Genomic DNA, 21,288 nt, shown 5'->3' with positions numbered 1-21,288 from the left:
CAGAATGGAGAATAATATACTAGTTCTCCACACATAATTTTTTCCCCTCACTTCTCTTAACTCTGGATAATACATACTTATAATAAAAACCATTTATTTACATAAAATTTGTAAATAATTTTTCTTAGAAATATAATCATTATACTGAATAAATCCCCTAATCTAAATTATAATTTTCTTTTTTGATTTATTAACTCAAAATTTTATTACATGCTCTGATTTTATATTAAAAGTACATGATGTGTTAACAACTCAGCAAACCGAATATTGATTAGTATTCCTATGGTGTAATAATCATTATGTACCTTATATCATTAAAGTGATATGATGACTAGTAATCTTAAGAAAATTTGTGTAACTTTTATTCATATAATGCTGACTACATTGTGGTCTAATGGCTGTAGGCCTTTTCATCTCACGCAGCTCCAAGTGGACCTCCTTTGTAGTCACCGTTACTCTCCCTGTTTTCTGCTCACACTCATTCAGCCTCCGTCAGGAACTCTGTGTGCCTTCCCTGAAGCACTGGTGATTCCTGGCATTCCTTGATGCTCGGCTCTGTCCAGCCTCCCACTTTCACCTCCTCCATTCGCCCTCCTGTCACATGCTTTCATAAGTGATCTTTGAAACACTAGTGCTTTCATTTGCATTGTGAATCTCAGGTCCACGACCCATTTCAATCTGTTGGGCTCTAAACTTACATCTCCAACAGCCTGTAGACTGCTTCCTTAGGATAGCTATGAGTTCTCAAACTCAACAGTCCTCCATCTATCTTCTTCATCTTGCTCCCAAATTCATACCATTTCTCCCTATTCTGCAGGCACATAAAAGTCCAAGTCAGAAATTCTTTCCACACACCCAGCCCGTTGCTAAGTCACCACTATCTCTTAGTTGTTAATTATGATTTCTGCACATTTTGTTCCTTTCACCACTGTCAAACATCCTTCCTTCCATTTGGACGCTCACAGTGATTCTCTATCTAATCTAACCCTCTCATATATAAAGAGTTCTAAACATAAAACAACCACTCCACTTTCCATTTTACTGACATAGACTTCAAGCACTTTAGTAAGGTCTTTCCTATTCTGTACTCCCACCTGTCTTTCTTTGTTTACTGAATCTCCATACACAGCCCTCTCTCTCTCTGTAGTACAAAGCTTTTTCTGTTCACCTATTCAATCTGGTCTATTTTCCAGTAAAATCTTTCCACATCAAGGAGGTGCTGGCTGGGCTGGGGATGTGGCTCAAGTGATAGCGCACTCGCCTGGCATGCGTGTGGCCCGGGTTCGATCCTCAGCACCACATATAAACAAAGATGTTGTGTCTGCCAATAACTAAAAAATAAATATTAAAAAATTCTCTCTCTCTCTCTCTCTCTCTTTCTCTCTTTAAAAAAAAAAGAAGGTGCTGGCTGGGTCCAATATGTTGTCATTTAGGTCACAGTGTACCTCCTCTACCTAGTGTAAGTGTCCCTCCTCTCTAATCCCTTAACACATTATGCATGCATCTACCATTACAGCAGTTACTTGCTTCGTGATACCCATTCACTTTTTTGTATGAATCTGTTTATCTTCCTCAGGATTGTGTGTCCTTTAAGACAGTCATGTGTTTGTACCTCTTTCTGTTTCTAACCTTAAGCAGGACCTGTAATGGGCTTAAGGATTGCTTCTTACTTAAAGAAATGTTTATCTCAGCCTTGTTTAAGATAGCATTAGGATAATTTGTTTCACACTTCATGACTTTTATGCATGAGATTTTTTTGAGTACCCAGAATGTCCCAGACTAAATTAGCTGCAAAGGCCACTCTTCCCTTTAATGTCCACATCATAGGACTCAAAGTCTTTGTCCAGTTTGGCTTACACAAGTACAAGTATGCTCTATATGTCATTCCAGAGAACTTCTGGGAGTCTTGGTGAATGTCACTTCCCGGGCTCTCTCAGCATTGGTTGACCCCAGAACAGTTCTTTGCCCCAGGGATTTCCCAGTAAATGTGTTTGTGTGTGTGTGTGTGTGTGTGTGTGTGTGTATGTGTATGTAGGGATGTAGATTGTGTGATGCACAACTTAAGAATCTTAAATAGCTACTACCTAGGGTTGCTTTTCCAGTCTGGAGGTCCAAGCCCTCCACAGAGTCCCCTTTTGGGAGTTCTTCCTTATTTCTAAGTATTAGTATAATTGAATGAAGGCGAGGTGCCTCTGCAGTCAAATTACTTGAATTCTATTTCTGTTTCTGCCACCTATCACACAGTGACCCTTAGTAAATTACTTAATTTCCCTATGCCTCAGTTTCCCCCTCTGTAAATTAAAGATAATAATAGTACCTACACACAGATTGATATAAGTATAAGAATACTTAATACTTGTAAGTTCATTAAGGAAGTTCTTAGAGTATAGGATCTCAGTAAGTGCTTACTACAATCTTTCTTGTGTTGTTTTGCATCATCAGCCAAGCTCTCTAACAGGAGTTCTTCCTTCTCTGCTTGGTGTCTGGGATCCAGTTCTTGGGGCTCAGGGAGACAGCATAGTCTTCTCCTATCTCAAAAAGTCCTTTTCCTTTTGCTGGAGTGGACTTTTCATGGTCAGCTGTCCATGGGGCTGGCGCCATTTTTCAGGAGCTATCAGTCCCTGCACTGTACCAGCTCTGTAGCATTGCATCTTTGATTGCCAAAGACACCAGATTTCCTAGTCTTATAGTCCCACAGCCACCAAAACCTGAAAAATTTGGAGAAATACACACCATTGATGTAGCTCCAACCACGTAGTCCAAGTTGGACCTCTCAATCCCAGTCTTTGTTCCCTCAAGTAAACTTATCTGGGCACAAGGTAAAACTTCAGTACACTTACCTCTCACACCTTCCTGCTTCCCTGTGGACTAACAATCCAATAATTTTTGAGCAGATACTCAAGTAAACACATATATGTACATATACACATTATAAGGACACAATTTAATCTTCAAAAATAAACCACACTTTAAACTATATTTAGTTTTTTTTTTTAATTTCTCCTCAAGGAGGAAATCTGCAGAGAAATCTCTCCAGCCATGGTAAAGAAGCTCTTGTCCATGAGACCATGATGATTTAATAGTGTCTCCATCTTCTCAGTTCCACAACAGAACCTTAATTTCCTTTATATTGATTAGTAAAAGTTCTCTAAGACATTGGCTTCAAACATTAGTGATGATGTTAACTATGGGTGGGTTAGGTACCAGAACCCATCCATAGTACACAATACATATGCAGATATACTTGTATACATTTATATATAACTAACACCAAGTCATACTCAAAACAGTGAGCATCTAGTATACTGGCAATAAAGTCTGAATGTTTCTTTTTTACTTTAGTCTAATCTACATCACTTTATTTCTAAAAATTGAAATTTGGATTATTAAATTGATTTTATTGTCCACAAATGCATTTTCAGTTTGTAAGACACAACATCAAAACTGTGTTTCTCAAACTTAATGGTTGATAAGTGTTACTGAAATAGCTATTAATATAAGAAAAATATGCTTTGATACAAAAAATGTTACTAGACATAAAGAAGGATAGTTTTAAATAATAAAGGATCAGTCAAACAATAAGAACAATTATATATGTACTTACATAAAAAGAACTTTAAATATGTGAAGGAAACACTGACAGAACTTAATAGCAAAATGGATAATATAAAAAAAAACCAATAGTTGTAGACAGTAACATCCTACTTGAAATCATGAATAGAACAGTGTATGATCAAGAAAATCAAAAGAGAAACAGAAGATGGAGACACTACAAACCAATCTAGACATAGCAGGTATCTGTAGATGACTCCACCCAATAACAGCAGAGTATACTTCTCAGTCCACAGAGGACAACCTCAGGATGGACAACTGGTTAGCACAGAAAACAAGACTCAGTAAATGTCAAGCTGATGAAATCCAACAGAGCATGTACTCATACCACAATGCAATAAAGTTAAATATCAGGAATAATGGAGGGAAATTTGAGAAATTTAAATCTGAAAAGTGAATCAATATGAGGATATTTAAAAACACCTTAAAGTGACTGTAAGCATAAAACTATCTCAAGAGAAATGAGAAAACATAACACAGTATACAAAATTTGTAAGATGTAGCTGAAGTATTACTCAGAAATCTATACCTATAAACACATTTCAACAAAGAACAAAGATTTCAAATCAATAACTCAATTTTCTGCCAAAAAAAGAAAAAATAAAAGAAACTTAAATCAAGAAATATGGCATAATAAAGATTAGGACAGAAATAAATGAAATAGAGAAAAGAATAATAGGAAAAATCAAAAGTCAATTCTTTGAAAAAAAATTTTAAAAATTAAGCAATTTTAAATCATATTTGACCAAGGGTTAAAAAAATAAAAGACTCATTGCTTCACTTAAAAATGAGAGTCAGGATATTACTACCAATGTTGCAGAAATTTAAAAGTATTATAATGTAATACTATGAAATTTTATGCCAACAAATCAGAAAACCTAGATGAAATGTACAAATTCCATTTTACCCAAGATACAAGCAATAGAAATTTACTAAAATGATTTAATATTGATCTGAAAAGACCTATATAACAAGTACAGAGATTAAATTAATAACTTAAAAATTTCCTACAAAATAAAGCCTAGGCCCAGATGGATTCATTAGTGAATTCTTCTAAGTGTTTAATAAAAAAAAATTTGATACAAATCCCTTGGAAGAATAGTTAGTACTTCTGGACTCATTCTAGGAGGCCAATATTATTAAGCTAGAAAAATGAGATAGACATCACAAAAGACAAAACCACAGACCAACCTTTCCATAAATAGATTCAGGTGTATTCCACAAAATACTGGGGAACCAAGTCCAGCAACAAAGGAAGTACACTTGGAGTTCATTTTAAGGGTGAAAAATTGGTTTGTCGTATGAAAGTTACTCAAATTTTATGTTTTATTGATAGAATATAGGAGAAAAAAACACAAGATTACATCAGTAGATACAGAGAAAACATTTGAAAATGTCCAGCATCCTGCATGATTAAAACAATCAACAAGTCAGGAATAAAAAGGAACTTTTCAGAATGATAGACATCATCTTAGAAAACCCACAACTAACAATGTGTTTAATAGTAATGACTGAAAACATTCCCTTTAAGATCAAGAACAAGACAAAACATCTTCTCTTGGTACTTCTTTTTTTTTTTTAAGAGAGAGAGAGAACTTTTTAATATTTATTTTTTGGTGGACACAACATCTTTATTTTATTTTATGTGGTGCTGAGGATCGAACCCAGCACTCTGTGCATGCCAGGCGAGCGCGTTACCACTTGAGCCACATCCCCAGCCCTTTTCTTGGTACTTCTATACATCATTGTACTGGAGGTCCTAGCCAGGGCAGTTAGGCAAGGAAAAGAAATAAAAGGCATCTGTATTGGAAGCAAGAAGCAAAATTATCTCTATTTTCAGGATATATATATATATATATATATATATATATATATATATATATATATATATATTATTCCACATACAGTAACATTAAAAATAATAAAATAATTCAAGTACGGTGACATGTGCCAGTAGTCCCAGCAACTCAGGAGGATGGGAGCAGATGATTGTCTAAAACCAGGAGTGTAAGGCCAGCCTGCACAACATAGTGACAACAACTGATTCAAATAAATGAAGTAATAAAAATAATATGGATTAAGTTTAATGAAATTACAAGACTTGCACAATGAAAATTATAAACATTGTTGAAATAATATCTAAATAAATGGGAAGGAATTCCTTGTTTGTAGATTTGATAAGTTAAATATCATTACATGGTGATATTCCACAAATTGATCTACGGATTTAATATAATTTTTACCAGTTTCCCAGTAGGCTTGACAAAGAAATTCTAAAAAAATATATAGAAATATAATAGACTCAGAATATCTTGAACAATTTTGAGTAAAAATTTAGAGAACTTACAGTTTGCAATTTCCAAGGTTGCTACAGAGGTGGGGTAGTCAATACTATATAATATGGGCATAAATATAAACATGTATACAAATGAGATTTCAGTTAAGTTTATAAAACTTTAGAAGAATCTGTTGCATATCTTGATAGGCAACCATGGCTCAGTTACTTGCAGACTTTAATTAATTAATTGTAAAAATTGGGAAAGCAAAAAAATGAAAAAAATTATTAATGACAATTATTTTTTAAAATTCTTGATTTTAGACCTTTGGTATAATAAAAACATCCTAAAGTCACACATCAGTTGATATATGGTAATTCATCATCTTCATTACTCTTAATAAAATATTGTATCTCTTTAAGGAAATCCAGATCCCTTAACTGACTTACAGTGACAAAGACAAAATTCATCAGTTCTGTTTTGAAGGTGGAGTTGGGAGAAATGGTGGATAGATAAGTACTGTGGACCGACTGTTTGTGTCCCCCTTAAATTCACGTGTTGAAGCCCTAATCCCCATGGTGATCATGCTCAGAGTTGGAATCTCTCAGAAGTAATTAGGTTTTGGGTGTGGAGTCCTCATCATGGGATTGATGCTTTTCTAAGAAGTGACCCAGGAGGGAGGATTCTTTTTCCATGGAAAGACATCATGAAGGCGGCCCCTGGAAAACAGGAAGTGAGCTCTCAGCAGACTTGATCAGGTTGGCACAGGAGTTTGGACTTTACAGCTTTCAGAAATATGAGAAAGAAATGCTTATTGCTTAAGCCACTCAGTCTGTGATATTCCGTTATAGAAACCCCAAATCCTGAAACAAGGGGCTTAAGAAATTTAAATAATGTCACAATTGAGGGGGAGTCTGAGATCTAGAGGAGGATTTAAAAACTTGTGATTGAATCAAAGTTCAACAAAGAGATGGTCATTAGACCATCCCTTTGAAGTAAAATAAAACTTACTTTATTTCTAAACTTAAAAAATAACAAATATAACAATAAAAATTTAGAGTGGTAATTATTTACTAGGCCTTGTACTGACTAACCTATGAGAACTAATGAAGTGTGTATATTATCTCCAAAGAGAAAATCTAATGCATTTGAGGCTAGTATGTTCATGTTTCCATCCTTATTTTTATAATTACCTTATAACGTTTAAGAGAAATAAATGAATTAATATATAAATAAATCCCCTTAGTACATGGTTGGTAGATGGTACACACTCAGAAAATGAAATAAAAAAAATTTTTTTGTACTAGGCATGAACCTATAGGTAATCTCCCACTAAGTTTTACCCCCAGTCCTCCTTTAATTTTTTTTTTTTTAATTTTTTATTTTGAGACAGAGTTTCACTAATTTGCAGAGGATCTTGCTAAGTTGCTGAGGCTGGCTTCAAATTTGTGATCCTCCTGCATCAGCCTCCCACGTCACTGGGATTTACAGGTGTGCACCATCTGGCCCAGCACAGCATGTTATTTTTAGGAAGATGTTGCATAGTCCATTTTATCTTCATTTAAAAAATAAATAAATCACACTCGCTTTCAGTATTCTAAAGTGTTAGTGATATATGATGCTTGCATTTGTTTTTTAACCCAGGACCCCCTGGACCTGCTGTCCCTCCACCTGCAGGCTACCCAGGTGGATTGCCTATGGGATACTACAGTCCACAGCTGCCCAGCGCCTTTCCCTTGTACCAACCAACTGGTAGTATCCATCCTATCCAGTATCAGCCTGGTAAATATCCTGGGCCCAGTCAGCTTGTTCCAGTTCCATGGATGCCACGGCCATTACCCATGCCAAACTGCCCTCTTGGCCTGGAATACTTAATTCAGGTACTCCACCCAACTCTGCACTGTTTTCCCATGAAGTGTGTGACCATGGAGCTCCAATAAGGGACAAAAGTCTGAGTAGACTGGATGAAGGGGCTGCTCAGTGATGACAGAGCCTTGTTTATTGAAATGGTAGGAAGCTGGTAATGATTTTAGAAATGTGGAAGAGGAACAGTGAGTATAGATGATTTTGGTGGGATGAGTGTGTCCTTCATAAAGGAATCAGATTAACATTTTGGATATTCCATATGGCCTCTTGGGGAAATTACTGAGTGCCTTGGCCCATAGCTTTTGCTCATTACCCATTATTTTTCTTAACCCTTCCTGTCACTCCCAGATACAATATAAATAAAAATAGGGGACTTCCAAGGTGAGGGTATTGCTTCAGGACAAGTTCCAGAGGTCCCTTCCATATAATTAGAGACAATGAGTCCCAAATTTCTACCTGAATATGCATTCTGGAGCCATCAAGATCTCAGACCACAAATTAGGGCAAAAATGGTGGGGAGGGGGGATTGAAATAAAATTCCTTGTATGTATAATTTGTCAAAAGGAACCCAAATATTACAAATAATTACAATTCTGTAATAAAAATCATTTTAAAGAAACTGGGGAAATGTGTAAATTGTACAAGTAGTATTGATTAAAGCCCTGTGTCAAAAACTCAAAAAACCTGCTTAATGAAAGTAAGATAAAACTAATGGTAAAATTTCTTCTGAATCGTTTGACTCTTGTTTGCTTTTGAAAAAAAGAAGGTGTTGAAATATATTATAAGTAAGGCCTTCCCAATCCAGCATGTATCTTCCCAGGTAGTCAACTGAGTTTTTCTTGGAGTTGCCAGTTTCTCTTTTCAATTCCACATATTGATAAGGATCTGTTAATACTGTGTGTTGAAAACCACCAGTACAGTGTTACAATGTTAATGTATGAAAGTCAATACAGTAAGATCAGGAAAAGTTGAAGTGTACATGAGCCAAATTTTTTATTCAATTACTGTTTGAGTAGATTAAAAACAATACAAACCCAGTCATTCAAAATGGTGGCATAAACCCCTGCATTACTTCAAAAGCTTATGAAGGTTTTACAGTGAATCAAGTTTAGACACCTTCATTTCTATACTAGATTAAAAATAAAGAAATTTCTCTCTGAAATCCAGTATCTTTTGGAGTCATGTCTCTTTCAAGATTGTCTGGCTTTGTTTAAGTATTAGAAGAACAGTTTCTGCTATCACTGTAATGGACTTTAAAGTAGCATATTTTATGAGTTCAATTTTCCCTTTTAGGAATGTTATATGTTTAAAAAACTTGAAAAAAGGAAACAAATAAAACAAGGTTTTATTAAAACCTGGTCTTTAATTCCATATCTACTCCCTACTAACTAAAACGCTGAATAATTTTCCTAATGCCACTCTAGGAGGTTGTGGTGAGAATTTTTAATGAGATAATGCTTGTTATATCCCTGATATTTTTGGTACACAGGGTGTACCCAGTGGATGATGACAGCTGTATTAGTGTTTATTAAAGACACCCTTGTGAGTAAGCACAAGACATAGAGTCAGTTGCTTTTCTATTGTCTTTTTGAGAGCTCACGTGAAGGTTGTATGATGCTTTTTCAAGACTACCAAGACTCCATAATAGTCCACAGCAGGGTCACATTATTTCCAGAATACTGGCTTTGCCAATGACTTCACCAACTGCTCAAATATCTCCTTTTCCCGCATAGTGTCTTTCTGGGCAAACTTCTTCCACACATTCATAAGCATCTAATTCTCAGAATATTTTTCTCTGCAATGGACACTTTCACCATTGAATGAATATTTACTTTTTAATTCTGCATTTTAATATCATGGATTTTTTAAATGGAAATTTTATCTATATCGGTAGTTACTTTTTGACATTTTATGTTTAGATCACATCACTTGATTGAGGTTTTTATATAAGAAAAAGATTTTAACTAAAATCAGTTATATCTTTCTACACCCTATGTAATTAATCATACCACAAAATGTTCACACCTAGTTATCTGAAGTCTTATATGTTACCATGGCAATCATATATTTTTCCCCAGTTAACATATTGATGAATATTTAGTGAAATACAGCATTCCAGGCACATTCTGGGCTCAGGGATTAGGAATGGTCAATGATCTCAGTGATCTAAAATTGCACAGATAATGATTGTCCTCAAGGAGATTGCTTCTGTTTTGCTAGAATATTATCAATTATAACAGATAATGGACCCATCAAACTCTATGCCTAGAATGATTCTAAGTTAAATTAAAGTAATATCTCTAAGTGAGGATGCTTCCTCTCCTCTCCCCAAGCCCTGTTCATGCTCTTTCTGCTCTCGTGGACCAGCCTTTGGTGTATAAACCTCTTCCAGAGGCACCAGAGGAATAATGTATAAATGAAGACCCCTGGGGAGGTTCACCCTTGGTTCCTTTGCTCTAAGCCACTGAGAGAATTCCTTCTGGTGTCTGAAACATGTCAACTCACCCTGAACTGCCTAAGAGGCACATCTATGGATGACAAGTCAGAGAGACAGGTAATTACAAGCTGATCTAGGAAAAATCTATGTAAACACATCTTCTTCTAGATGCTGTTACTATAGCAATGGGATGTTTTTCTGATGTATCAGCCAGCTTTTTTTTTTTTTTATAAAGTCGAACTGGAGGAGTGTTTTTCTTATCTGGAAATCTCTGCTAATATTCTTCTGATCAGATGCAGATAAACTAATTTCAGTTGATAGTTTTTTTTATTCCACTCAATTTCAAAAAGATTTTTTTTAAATTGAGTGGAATAAATATATCAGATATCACTTGATATATTTTGATACCTGTCTCACCATTTTATTTTTTAATGCTAAATAGATTGGATATTTTTCTACATTCTAATTGTTTTGTTCTATTCCCACAGCTGGACAACATACACATTCTTCAGCATTTTGAGCCCATTGAACGTATGTATAATTTTGTTGTGTTCAGCAGTGTATTGATCATGGGAAAATCTGCATTATCAAATATCTAGTTCCTTTTTTACATTGATGGGGTTTATTACCTTGACTTCAAGAAAACAATAAAGCAAATTATTTTGTATAGTTTTATTTATTCATCATATAAGCTCTTAGGTTTGAAAAGGATTTATGTTTTATCTGATCAGTGTGTTATACCTTTTACTTAAACTTTATCCTCCATATTCACCTCTCATTGATAAATAAAAGGAGAAAGGAGATCAAATAAGTTAGCCAGGAGCCCCACAGTTATCTAATCATGGCAATGTTGGGGACAGAATCTAAATCTACTGAGTTCTGAATCTTTGCATTGGAAGTGGAAAGAAATGGTCACAGTCAAGATCAAGCCTGTTCTCTTTCTATCTGTTCAAATGGCTGACCTGTCTATTCTATCTCTGCATATTGACTTGGCCACCACATAGAACCTCTGACTTTCCTTGTAACTAGTAATGACCCTAGTCATTTCAGCATATTTCTTGAGCTGATTAATTCACAGTTTAACATGTAATTTATTTATTTCAGATATCTCAGGAATATTATTTTCATATTTGCTTTAATGTAGAAGTGCTTTTAAAATTATTTTATACTGAATATAGGAAATGTTCTAAATTTTCAAAATTAACTAATACTTATTGGTCATATGAATGATTTTGTTGGCCTTCTAATCAATTGAATATATTTCACCTGAAATTGTTACAAATCTGTTTTGCTTTAAGTCCCTAAGAATACTAAACCAAGAGGCCAGGGTTCTAGCTCAGTGGTGGAGCACATGCCTCGCACATGTGAGGCACTGGGTTTGATCCTCAGCACCACATATAAATAAAATAAATAAAGGAATTATGTCCATCTATGACTTAAAATACTTATAAAAAGAGTTCTTTTTCCCCCTAAACAAAGATTTCTTGAGGTCCATTTTAATTGATTATAGTTTAATATATTTTTCTCATTTTATCTTTCAGAGATGACAAATTTCGAAACCAATAACAGATATGATATTAAAAACAGTGCAGACCAGATGGTTTACATCGTAAATGAAGACACCGATGACTTCACCAGGAATGCTTATCGGACGCTAAGGCCCTTTGTCCTCAGGGTCATTGACTTCATGGGACAAGAGATCATGACGATGCAGAGACCTTTCCGATGCACCTGCTGCTGCTTCTGCTGCCCCTCAGCCAGGCAAGAGGTAGAGAAGGGCAGTCTCAGCCATTGTCTCTTCCTGATCCAGCCTCCACCATATAGGGAAACCTGTTTTTTTTTTTTTTTTTTTTTTTTTAGTTCATGCTTTTCAAGTGCTAGTTGGCAGGTCAAGGACAAATTAAGGTTGTTTGGGCAATGACGTCAATTCTAAGTTTCTGTCTACTGAATTGGAGAATTTGTAGAGATCGACAGTAGTCACACTTACATATTTCTGCATAAGGCAATGCAAAGAATAACAGATGTTTTTAGAATGGAAGGGAGTGCCAATATCTTTACACTACCCATCACAATTCACACCTTTCTGGAGACAGAAGGAGCAGCTTAAATCAATGAAGTGCCTTCGCAGCTGGAACCAGAGTGCTGAGTTATGGTTTGGTTACTTATCTGTGCAGTTTTAGGATTGTCGTTTGCTATGGGAAAAGAAAAGCAGTTTTAGAGAGAGGCCAACTAGAGTTTGAATTCCATATACACCACTTGTTATAGGACAGGTCGCTTAGAAATCACACCAAGTCCCCCAGCTTTATCCAAATTTGAGTCTTTATTGTCTGACTGCTTTCTATAGGACCCAAACTGTCTCTGCAGGAAACAGCCCTGACTCACAACATTTTAGGATATTTAAAAGCAAAAACCCACAAAAAAAGCATCCAGGTTGGCATAGCAACAAGCAAGCAAGCAGGGTTACAGAAGCTAAATAAAGCCATTAGCGAAACAATGCAATGTCCTTAATCATATTTTCATTCTCATTCAGAGTTTCTCATGGGACTTTCCATAGTCATAGCAGAAGGAAAGTGGGTCAAAGTGACCCTAGATGAGTACAAGTTAAAGAATGGTTACTAACATCTAGATAATCATTCTCAGACAAGGTACATTGCCCAAGAAAAATGGGAACCAAAGAGAACACTTTTACATTGTATAAGGATTGCAATTTTGTGTTGCCAAATATGCTATGCTAGGCAACTATTAATGGGTACAGAGTTGGGACTTCCCCATGGGAGAAGCATTTCTTACAGGATATAGAGTCTGTTTGGTCATTGCCCATATAGTCTAGCCCACATCAATCTGGACAATTTACTGAACCTCTTGAGTCTCTGATTCATATTCTGGGTAGGCACTACCTTACAGAATAACTTGGATGTTTACATTATAGGTTAAGGATCAATATTTACTAAATATTAATTTACCCACTGCCTGCTCCATGCCTTAGTTTACTTGTAATGCACAGATGTTAATGGTACCTATCTGACAGGATGATTGTTATAAGGGACAAGTGATAAATAAATATCAATTCCTGAGCACAAAACCTGGCAAATGGTATAGTTGTCAGTGAATGTTATCTACGATTCTCAAATACACCATTGTAACTATTATTTTTGTGATAAGAGCCTTATATTTGGAATGAATCTCTACCTCCCTTTTGGATATGGTAAGCATTGTTCTTCACATATATGAGTTGGGTTTTAAATCAAAGCCTATAAATGCAGTCTTCTGAGATTACAAGAAGCCAGGATAGAGAAAAGCAAATCAAAACCAAAAGCAGCCCAATTTATGGAACTTTGTCCCATAACACGATCTAGATTTTATCTATTATTTTTTAATTTATTTTGTGTGTTTTGTTTGTACAGTTTTATCAGCTATGTAGATTCCTGTATCCACTACCACAATACAGACACCAAACAGTTCCATTAACTCAGAAATTCTCTTCTATTACCACCCTCCTCCCCCTCCTTCCTCTTCATCTCTAACTCCTGGCAAAACATGAATGTGTTCTACATCTCTGTTATTTTGGCATTTCAAGACTTTTAAAATGTTAAACATTACAGAATGTATTAGTGAACCTAAACATCAGATGGTACCCAATTAATACGTACAATTTTTGCATTTTTATGTATTGGATAAAATAAATTAATCTTTTTTTTAAAAAAGAAAACATTATATAACAAAACAAAGCCCTATATTATGCGACCAAGATTAGCAGGTTTTACCCAGATTGATTACCTCATTCCTTTTATGATTGAGTAATATCCCCTGGTATGAGTTTTTTAAGTGACTTATTTTTAGGCTGTTTTGATATGATGACATCTTAGGCTTAAACTTACATGAGATATTCCTTTACAATACTATCAAACCTATATGTTTGTGTTTAAGTATTACTTTATGTACATGGATAGTATTTTAATTTGACAGTGCAGGAAACTGGTCCTGTCCTATGTTCTCTATAGTCCTTTCCCAGAATTCTTAGAAAGGTACATATTCAACCAGAGAAATAGTAGAACTTTCACTTTGGAAATCTTTATAACTCTTATTAAGTAGGAAGATCTTGTTTGACAAAGGAATATTGTAATGATAATTAAATAAAGCAAAAGAGTGGGCAATATTTTAAGACTCTCTTTAAAAATGGCTCTATCTGCCCACCTATGCACTCTGCTGTTGGAACACTGTAGTCCCCCTCCTCCACCAGCATCTGCAGTTTCACTTGGCAATTTCAGTTTCTCTGCTCTTTCAGTTACCTGCTGTCAACTGTGGTCTGAAAATGTCAATGACAAATTCCATAAATAATCAGTTCATACATTTTCAATTGCTTTTCTGAGTAGCACAATGGGATATGGAACATGTCCAGCGTATCCATGCTGTATATGTCACCTGCCCTGTGGCACTTAAAAGAGACCATTTTCACATAGCTTTTACTACCATATATAGTATTGTTATAACCATTCTATTTTATTATTAATAATTGTTGTTAACATTCTTACTGTTCCTACTTTATAAATTAAATTTTATTATAGGTATCTATATTTAAGAAAAAATATAGTGTCTATGGGTTTCAGTACTAACTGTGCTTACAGGCATCTACTGGGGGTCTTGGAACATATACCTGGAGATGAGGGAGCCACTGTCATACAGTTTTCAGAATGCCTCTTTCCTTTTCTTTTTTTTTGTTATAATGAACAAGTCTGAAATTTGGCTTTTATCTGACTTAAAAATCTAAAAGTTAGCTTATTACTGTTTCATGCATTGTGTCAGAAGACATATGAGATTCCTAGATCAGAGACAAAGGACACTGATACAGCACAACAAGCAACATGAGCATCAGTGTGCTGGGGTTGGTCTCCCCGCCCTCTCCCTGTCCACTGTCTACGGGTTGACTTGGAGAAGCTGTGTATGTAAGCAATGCTGCATGGGGGCAGTTTAGGAACACTGAGCCTGAACAGCTGGCCTTCTTATAAGAAAGCAGAATTAAGCCTGCCCTTTGTCCCAAAGGGAAGCATGACCTCATCCCACAAGGCTGCTTATTAAAATACAACTCTAATTATAGCCCAGGAGACCTAGACTTCCTCTCCCAGAACCAATCTCCCTGATCCTTCAGTGCAGGAGCATGTCTAGGCTGTGGGCATGCGTGTTGCATAGGTCTGTGTCCACCCTCCTGACCTCCCTGATTGCTGCCTCCGTAGCTGGAGGTGCAGTGTCCTCCTGGAGCCACAATTGGCTTTGTGGCAGAACACTGGAACCTGTGCAGAGCCGTCTACAGCATCCAGAATGAGAAGAAAGAGAATGTGCTGAGAGTGCGCGGACCCTGCTCTACCTATGGCTGTGGCTCCGACTCTGTTTTCGAGGTAAATGCCGTGAACATAATGTTTCTACCATTTTTTTTTCTAATAGACCTTGGAATGATCTTGTTTAGACAATTTTATCATGTGAATGAGTTACAGAGTAAGAAGAAGGTGTTCATTAACCAGTTGACAGGCAATGATTTTCAAGTCATTATGAATAGATTACTTCATACTTTCCAAAATGTGAAATGCTTTTTGTTTGGCTCCCCCAAATCCCTGCTTCTATTTTTGTACTTGACAAAGAAAAATAAATCATTGAAAACATCAAAACTTTTGAGAGTTAGTAATCTGACCTAATCCATTTTTTTTTCTGCTCTTGGTTGTATTTACTTGACCATTTTTTCCTACGAACTTCCAAGATGGGAATATAGATTCTAATGCAAGTGTCCAACGTAACACAGAACATGTAGTGCACTCCAAGTTGTGCCAATGGCTTATGGGTATGATAGATGTCTATCTGCACCCTCAAGAAATGGATAACACTGACAACATGGATAAAATTCCTCATAGGTTATATTATAACTTTTGCTCAAGAAAGAAAAAAATCCTTTTGTTTCACTTTTATCACAGGGTTTACAAAATAATTGCTTATTATCACCAAATATGACAAAGGAAATTCCTAGAGTATTTCCTGAACTCCATATAGAGTCATTTCTAAAGGCCTCAGAATTCAATCCAACCTATCATCTACTGAAATTACTCTTATGTGTTTCCTATAATACCCAATAAATTTCCCCTAGTTCTCACTTTATATCATTAAATACTACTTACTTATAAAAGACAATTTTGTAGAAAATATAGATAAGCCAAATTGCAGGGTAGGCTGTTCCTATTGCCAAGGGACATTCACATATACTCCCTGTGGTGAGAGCCAGGGTCCCCTTTGGCATCCTGATGTATATTTAGGCAGGGTGGATTTCTCTCCCAAAAGCTCAAGCCACAAGTAATGGACAGTATTATGAATCTGCTTTTGCTCTTACGTCTCTCCCATTTCCCAATTCACACCCCTTTGTTCTATGGAGAAGAATTCAATGATCAATTCCAATCACAGTCACCAAAGGAGTTCCCAGAGATGGGAACTTTGACTCTGGACACTAGAGTTTTTGGCACACATAAAGGGAAAGAATTTCAGCATGCACCAGTCAGAGACACAGATTTACTCAGGAAAGCAGAAACACATTCAAGAAAGAATGCAGACTATTGCAGGGTAGTGGCATCTTTTAGGGTAAAGTAAGAAATACACATTCAAGGGAGATTTCTAGCCATCTCCAGAGGGAGATTCAGCACTGCTTGGTGTAGGGTGTTGATATTTATAGAAGTACAGATGCTAGGAACTGGATTAGAGGTAAAGTCTGAAGTTACACAATATCCTGCCAGTTTTCCCACGTTTAAGTATTGTCATCATGACGACATCATTTTTGCAGGAGAACATGGGCAAGAATGAAGGAAGTCTTGGACTGGGTTGCTCAGGAATGCTTGTTTTGCATTTCAAAGGTTCAGGGGGTTTCCTGAATTCCAAAGGCTCCTAGGTGCTTCTCAGTCTCTCTTGTTTTTCCTGTATCCCCAAATTCCTATCTCACTCTGACAAGGTCTCCCGCTAGCTCAACTAGAAGATGAGGAAAGAGCAGTCGCCTGAGGATTGCAAGATATATTTCAATTTAGTTTCCAATCAGTTTTAAAACATGTAATCCTTCTTGGCTATAATATCCTCATTTGAAATTATGTGATTATTCTTCTCCTGCCTGAATTTATGCTATCACAGCATAAACTGCGGTGTGTGGAAGACTGAGACATGTGCTTTAATACTTTTCAATCCTCATCAAATCACATTCTTGTCATTGTAGGTCCAGTCCCTGGACGGTGTGTCCAGCATTGGCAGCATAATCCGTAAGTGGAATGGTCTGTTGTCCAACATGGGAGATGCTGACCACTTTGACATCCACTTCCCATTGGACCTGGATGTGAAGATGAAAGCCATGATATTTGGAGCTTGCTTCCTCATAGTGAGTCTTTTGTCTTTTGACTTATCCCAAAGGATTCATTCCTTCTGAGAAGCAGCGTAGCACAGTAGAAAGGGAATCAACTTCAAAACTGACCATTTCTGTCTGTGCCACTTTCTTTTTTTATTTTATTTTAATTTTTTATATGATGGTAGAATGCATTACAATTCATATTACACTTATAGAGCACAATTTTTCATATTTCTGGTTGTACACAAAGTATACACCATTTGTGCATGTACTTAAGGTAATGATGTCCATCTCATTCCACCATCCTTCTTCCCCCCCATACCCTCTCCCTTCCCCACCTTCCTCTTTGCCCTATCTAGAGTTCATCTAATCCTTCCATGCTTCTCCCGCTCAACCACGTTATGAATCAGCATCCTTAAATCAGAGAAAACATTCAGCATTTGTTTTTTCTGGGTTTGGCTAACTTCACTTAGCATTATATTCTCCAACACCATTCATTTACCTGCAAATGCCATGATTTTATTCTCTTTTAATGTTGAATTGTGTATATACACCACATTTTCTTTATGCATTCATCTACTGAAGGGCATCTAGGTTGCTTCCACAGTTTAGCTGTTGTGAATTGTGTTGCTATAAACATTGATGTGGTTGTGTCCCTGTAGTATGCTTGTTGTTAAATCCCTTGTGTATAGACCCAGGAATGGGATAGCTGAGTCAAATGGGGGTTCTATTCCCATTTTTCCAAGGATTCTCCATACTGCTTTCCATATTGGCTGCACCAATTTGCAGTCCCACCAGCAATGTATGAATGTGCCTTTTTCCCCACATCCTCGCCAATACATATTGTTGTTTGTATTCTTGTATTCGTAATAGCTGCCATTCTGACTGGAGTGAGATGAAATCTTAGAGTAGTTTGATTTACATTTCTCTAATTGCTGAGATGTTGAATATTTTTCATATATTTGTTGATTGATTGTATATCATCTTCTGAAAAGTTTTTGTTCAGTTCTTTGGCCTGTTTATTGATTGAGTTATTTCTTGTTTTGTTATCAGGATTTTTGAATTCTTTATATATCCTAGAGATTAGTGCTCTATCTGATGTGTGAGGGGTAAAGATTTGCTACCAAGATGCAGGCTCTCTATTCACCTCACTGATTGTTTCTTTTGCCGAGAAGAAGCTTTTTAGTGTGAATCTATCCCATTTATTGATTCTTGATTTTAATTCTTGTGCTATAGAAGTATTATAAAGTAAGTCATGGCCTACTCTGACATGATGGAGATTTGGTCCTACTTTTTCTTCTAATAGGTGCAGTGATTCTAGTTTAATTCCTAGGTCCTTGATCCACTTTGAATTGAGTTTTGTGCATGGTGAGAGATAGAGGTTTAATTTCATTTTGTTGTATATGGATTTCCAGTTTTCCCAGCACAATTTGTTGAAGAGGCTATCTTTTCTCCAATGTATGTTTTTGGCACCTTTGTCTAATATAAGATAACTAACTATGTGGGTTAGTCTCTGTGTCTTCTATTCTGTACCATTGGCCTATAAATCTATTTTGGTGCCAATACTGTGCTGTTTTTGTTACTATAGTTTTAGGTCTGGTATATTGATGCCTCCTGGTTCATTTTTCCTGCTAAGGATTGCTTTAGCTATTCTGGATCTCTTATTTTTCCAGATCGATTTTATGACTACTTTTTCTCTTTGTATGAAGAATGTTATTGGGATTTTGAGTGGAATTGCATTAAATCTCTATTGTCTTTTGGTAGTATGGTCATTTTGACAATATTAATTCTGCCTATCCAAGAACAAGGTAGATCTTTCTATCTCTAAGGTCTTTTTAAATTTCTTTCTTTAGCATTCTGTAGTTTCTTTGTAGAGATCTTTCACCTCTTTAGTTGATTCCCAAGTATTTTATTTTATTTTTTTTATTCTGTCATAAATGGCATAGAAATCCTTTCAGAGGATTTCTCATTGATATACAGAAATGCCTTTGATTTATGGGTGCTGATTTTATATGCTGCTTTGCTGAATTCATTTACTAGTTCTAGAAGTTTTCTGGTGGAATTTTTTGGGTCTTGTAGGTATAGAATCGTATCATCAGCAAATAGTGCTAATTTGAGTTCTTCTTTTCCTATCTGTATCCCTTTAATTTCTTTCTTCTAATTGCTCTGGCCAGTGTTTCAAGAACTATATTATGTCTCTGTCACATTCTAGGTACATATTTTGCAAAGCATTTAGCATTTGAGATCCTCAGTTTCCTCATGTGTAAGTAGAGATAAAAAGATTTACATTTTTAAGGATGTGGATATTAGCTATCACATAAGTAAAGTAGTCAGGAGAGTGCTTAGAAGATATTAGGCATTCAATGGATTTTACATCATTTCATATTATTTATCATTCTTACTACTTCCTAGTACTCATTCTGTGATTTTTAGTGAAATCAATAGCTTCAAGCCAATGCCCTTTTCCCAGTTCTCAGTGCCTGTCATTCTACTCCTGGTGTTGTACCATCCTCAGATTTATTAAGTTTTTCCTCCTTCTAATGATAAAGTTTTGTTAATCACTACTGGAAATGGAAAGCTTATTGTCTACCACATTTCCAAATTTTTAATTGCTGCTGTTAACATAAAGTTCCTCTTCATAAAGATTTCATTAGATGTATTTATCGTAACAGGAATGGGAGAGTTCCCTAGTAAATTATAAAGGATAATAGTGTACATATTTTATGTGATTATCTATGTACTTATCCATCTGTCAACATGTGATTCTTTTTCCAATTTCAGGACTTCATGTACTTTGAAAGGTCTCCACCACAACGCTCATCAAGATAGAGAGACACAGCCAATCATCAATTATGGTTAATGCAAAAAATTGGAAAAAACTGCCTTAGGCTTACAGTTAACCCTCAATTATTTGCAAGTATATGTCTCTGCTTTGTTAGATTCTTTGTATTGGGGGTAAGCTTTGACAGCCAGACTGAGAGTGTGAGTCCAAGACCACAGTCAGAACATGTGCTTCAGCTCAGACTCTGTCTACCCGGTGGCCTGGGAATTCCTTCTGAGAAGTGAGGACCATTTACCAAGGAAGCACACACAAACAAGCTTTTTAATGCTGTGGCCCTGGGATGTGGGAACATGAATCCAGAGTTCCCACACCTATAGGTAGTGAAATGGCAGACTGCTGTTGGGACTGGCTTCTATCTCTAGCCCTTTCCCCTTTCTTCTCTCTATTAATATGTCCTTTAATAGGAGGCAAACTCAATTTCTGGTAAAAATAATTATATACTTCATCTGTAAAGACCAAAGGGTAGACAGAAAGAAATATTACATTGTATTGTAAAAGGAAATTTTTACTTGTGCACCAATATCCAAACCTCATTCTGGCCAGGCACAGTGGTGCATGCCTGTAATCCCAGTGGCTCAGGAGGCTGAGGCAGAGAATCTTGAGTCTAAAGCCAGCCTAAGCAATTCAGTGAGGCCCTAAGCAACCCAGCAAGACCCTGTCTCTAAATAAAATATAAGCAATAGCTGGGGATGTGGCTCAGTGGTTGAGTACCCCGCTGGATTCACTGCCTGGCACCAAAAAATCCCCCCCAAAACAAACAAACTAAAAAAGCCCATTCTGCCAAGTATATAAAAGTTTCAGCAAGAAATTCAATTTTATTACAAAATAAAACATGTATTCTTTTTTATTATAATTTTTATATATTACATGCTATTTTTTTTTTATTCCTGGACAT

The 21,288-nt window shown here is 36.1% G+C and overlaps 1 protein-coding gene across 1 annotated transcript in view; it reads left to right on the top strand.

Moving 5' to 3' along the window:
- The window catches only part of LOC308658718 (phospholipid scramblase 4), a 40,020-nt gene extending 19,541 nt beyond the window's left edge, over positions 1-20,479 (top strand). Inside the window, exons 4-9 of the mRNA XM_081311565.1 lie at positions 7,533-7,768; positions 10,680-10,722; positions 11,733-11,959; positions 15,423-15,584; positions 17,426-17,584; positions 20,333-20,479. Coding sequence (XP_081167691.1) covers positions 7,533-7,768; positions 10,680-10,722; positions 11,733-11,959; positions 15,423-15,584; positions 17,426-17,584; positions 20,333-20,380 — 875 coding nt within the window. The 3' untranslated portion in view covers positions 20,381-20,479. The remainder of the gene's footprint in view (positions 1-7,532; positions 7,769-10,679; positions 10,723-11,732; positions 11,960-15,422; positions 15,585-17,425; positions 17,585-20,332) is intronic.
- The last annotated feature ends 809 nt before the right edge of the window (positions 20,480-21,288 follow it).

This window comes from Spermophilus citellus, assembly GCF_964194105.1.
Source record: "Spermophilus citellus genome assembly, chromosome: 10".
Taxonomy (NCBI): Eukaryota; Metazoa; Chordata; class Mammalia; order Rodentia; family Sciuridae; genus Spermophilus; species Spermophilus citellus.
The sequence above is the reverse complement of the archived record's forward strand: the minus strand, read 5'-3'. Positions and strand labels throughout refer to the sequence as shown.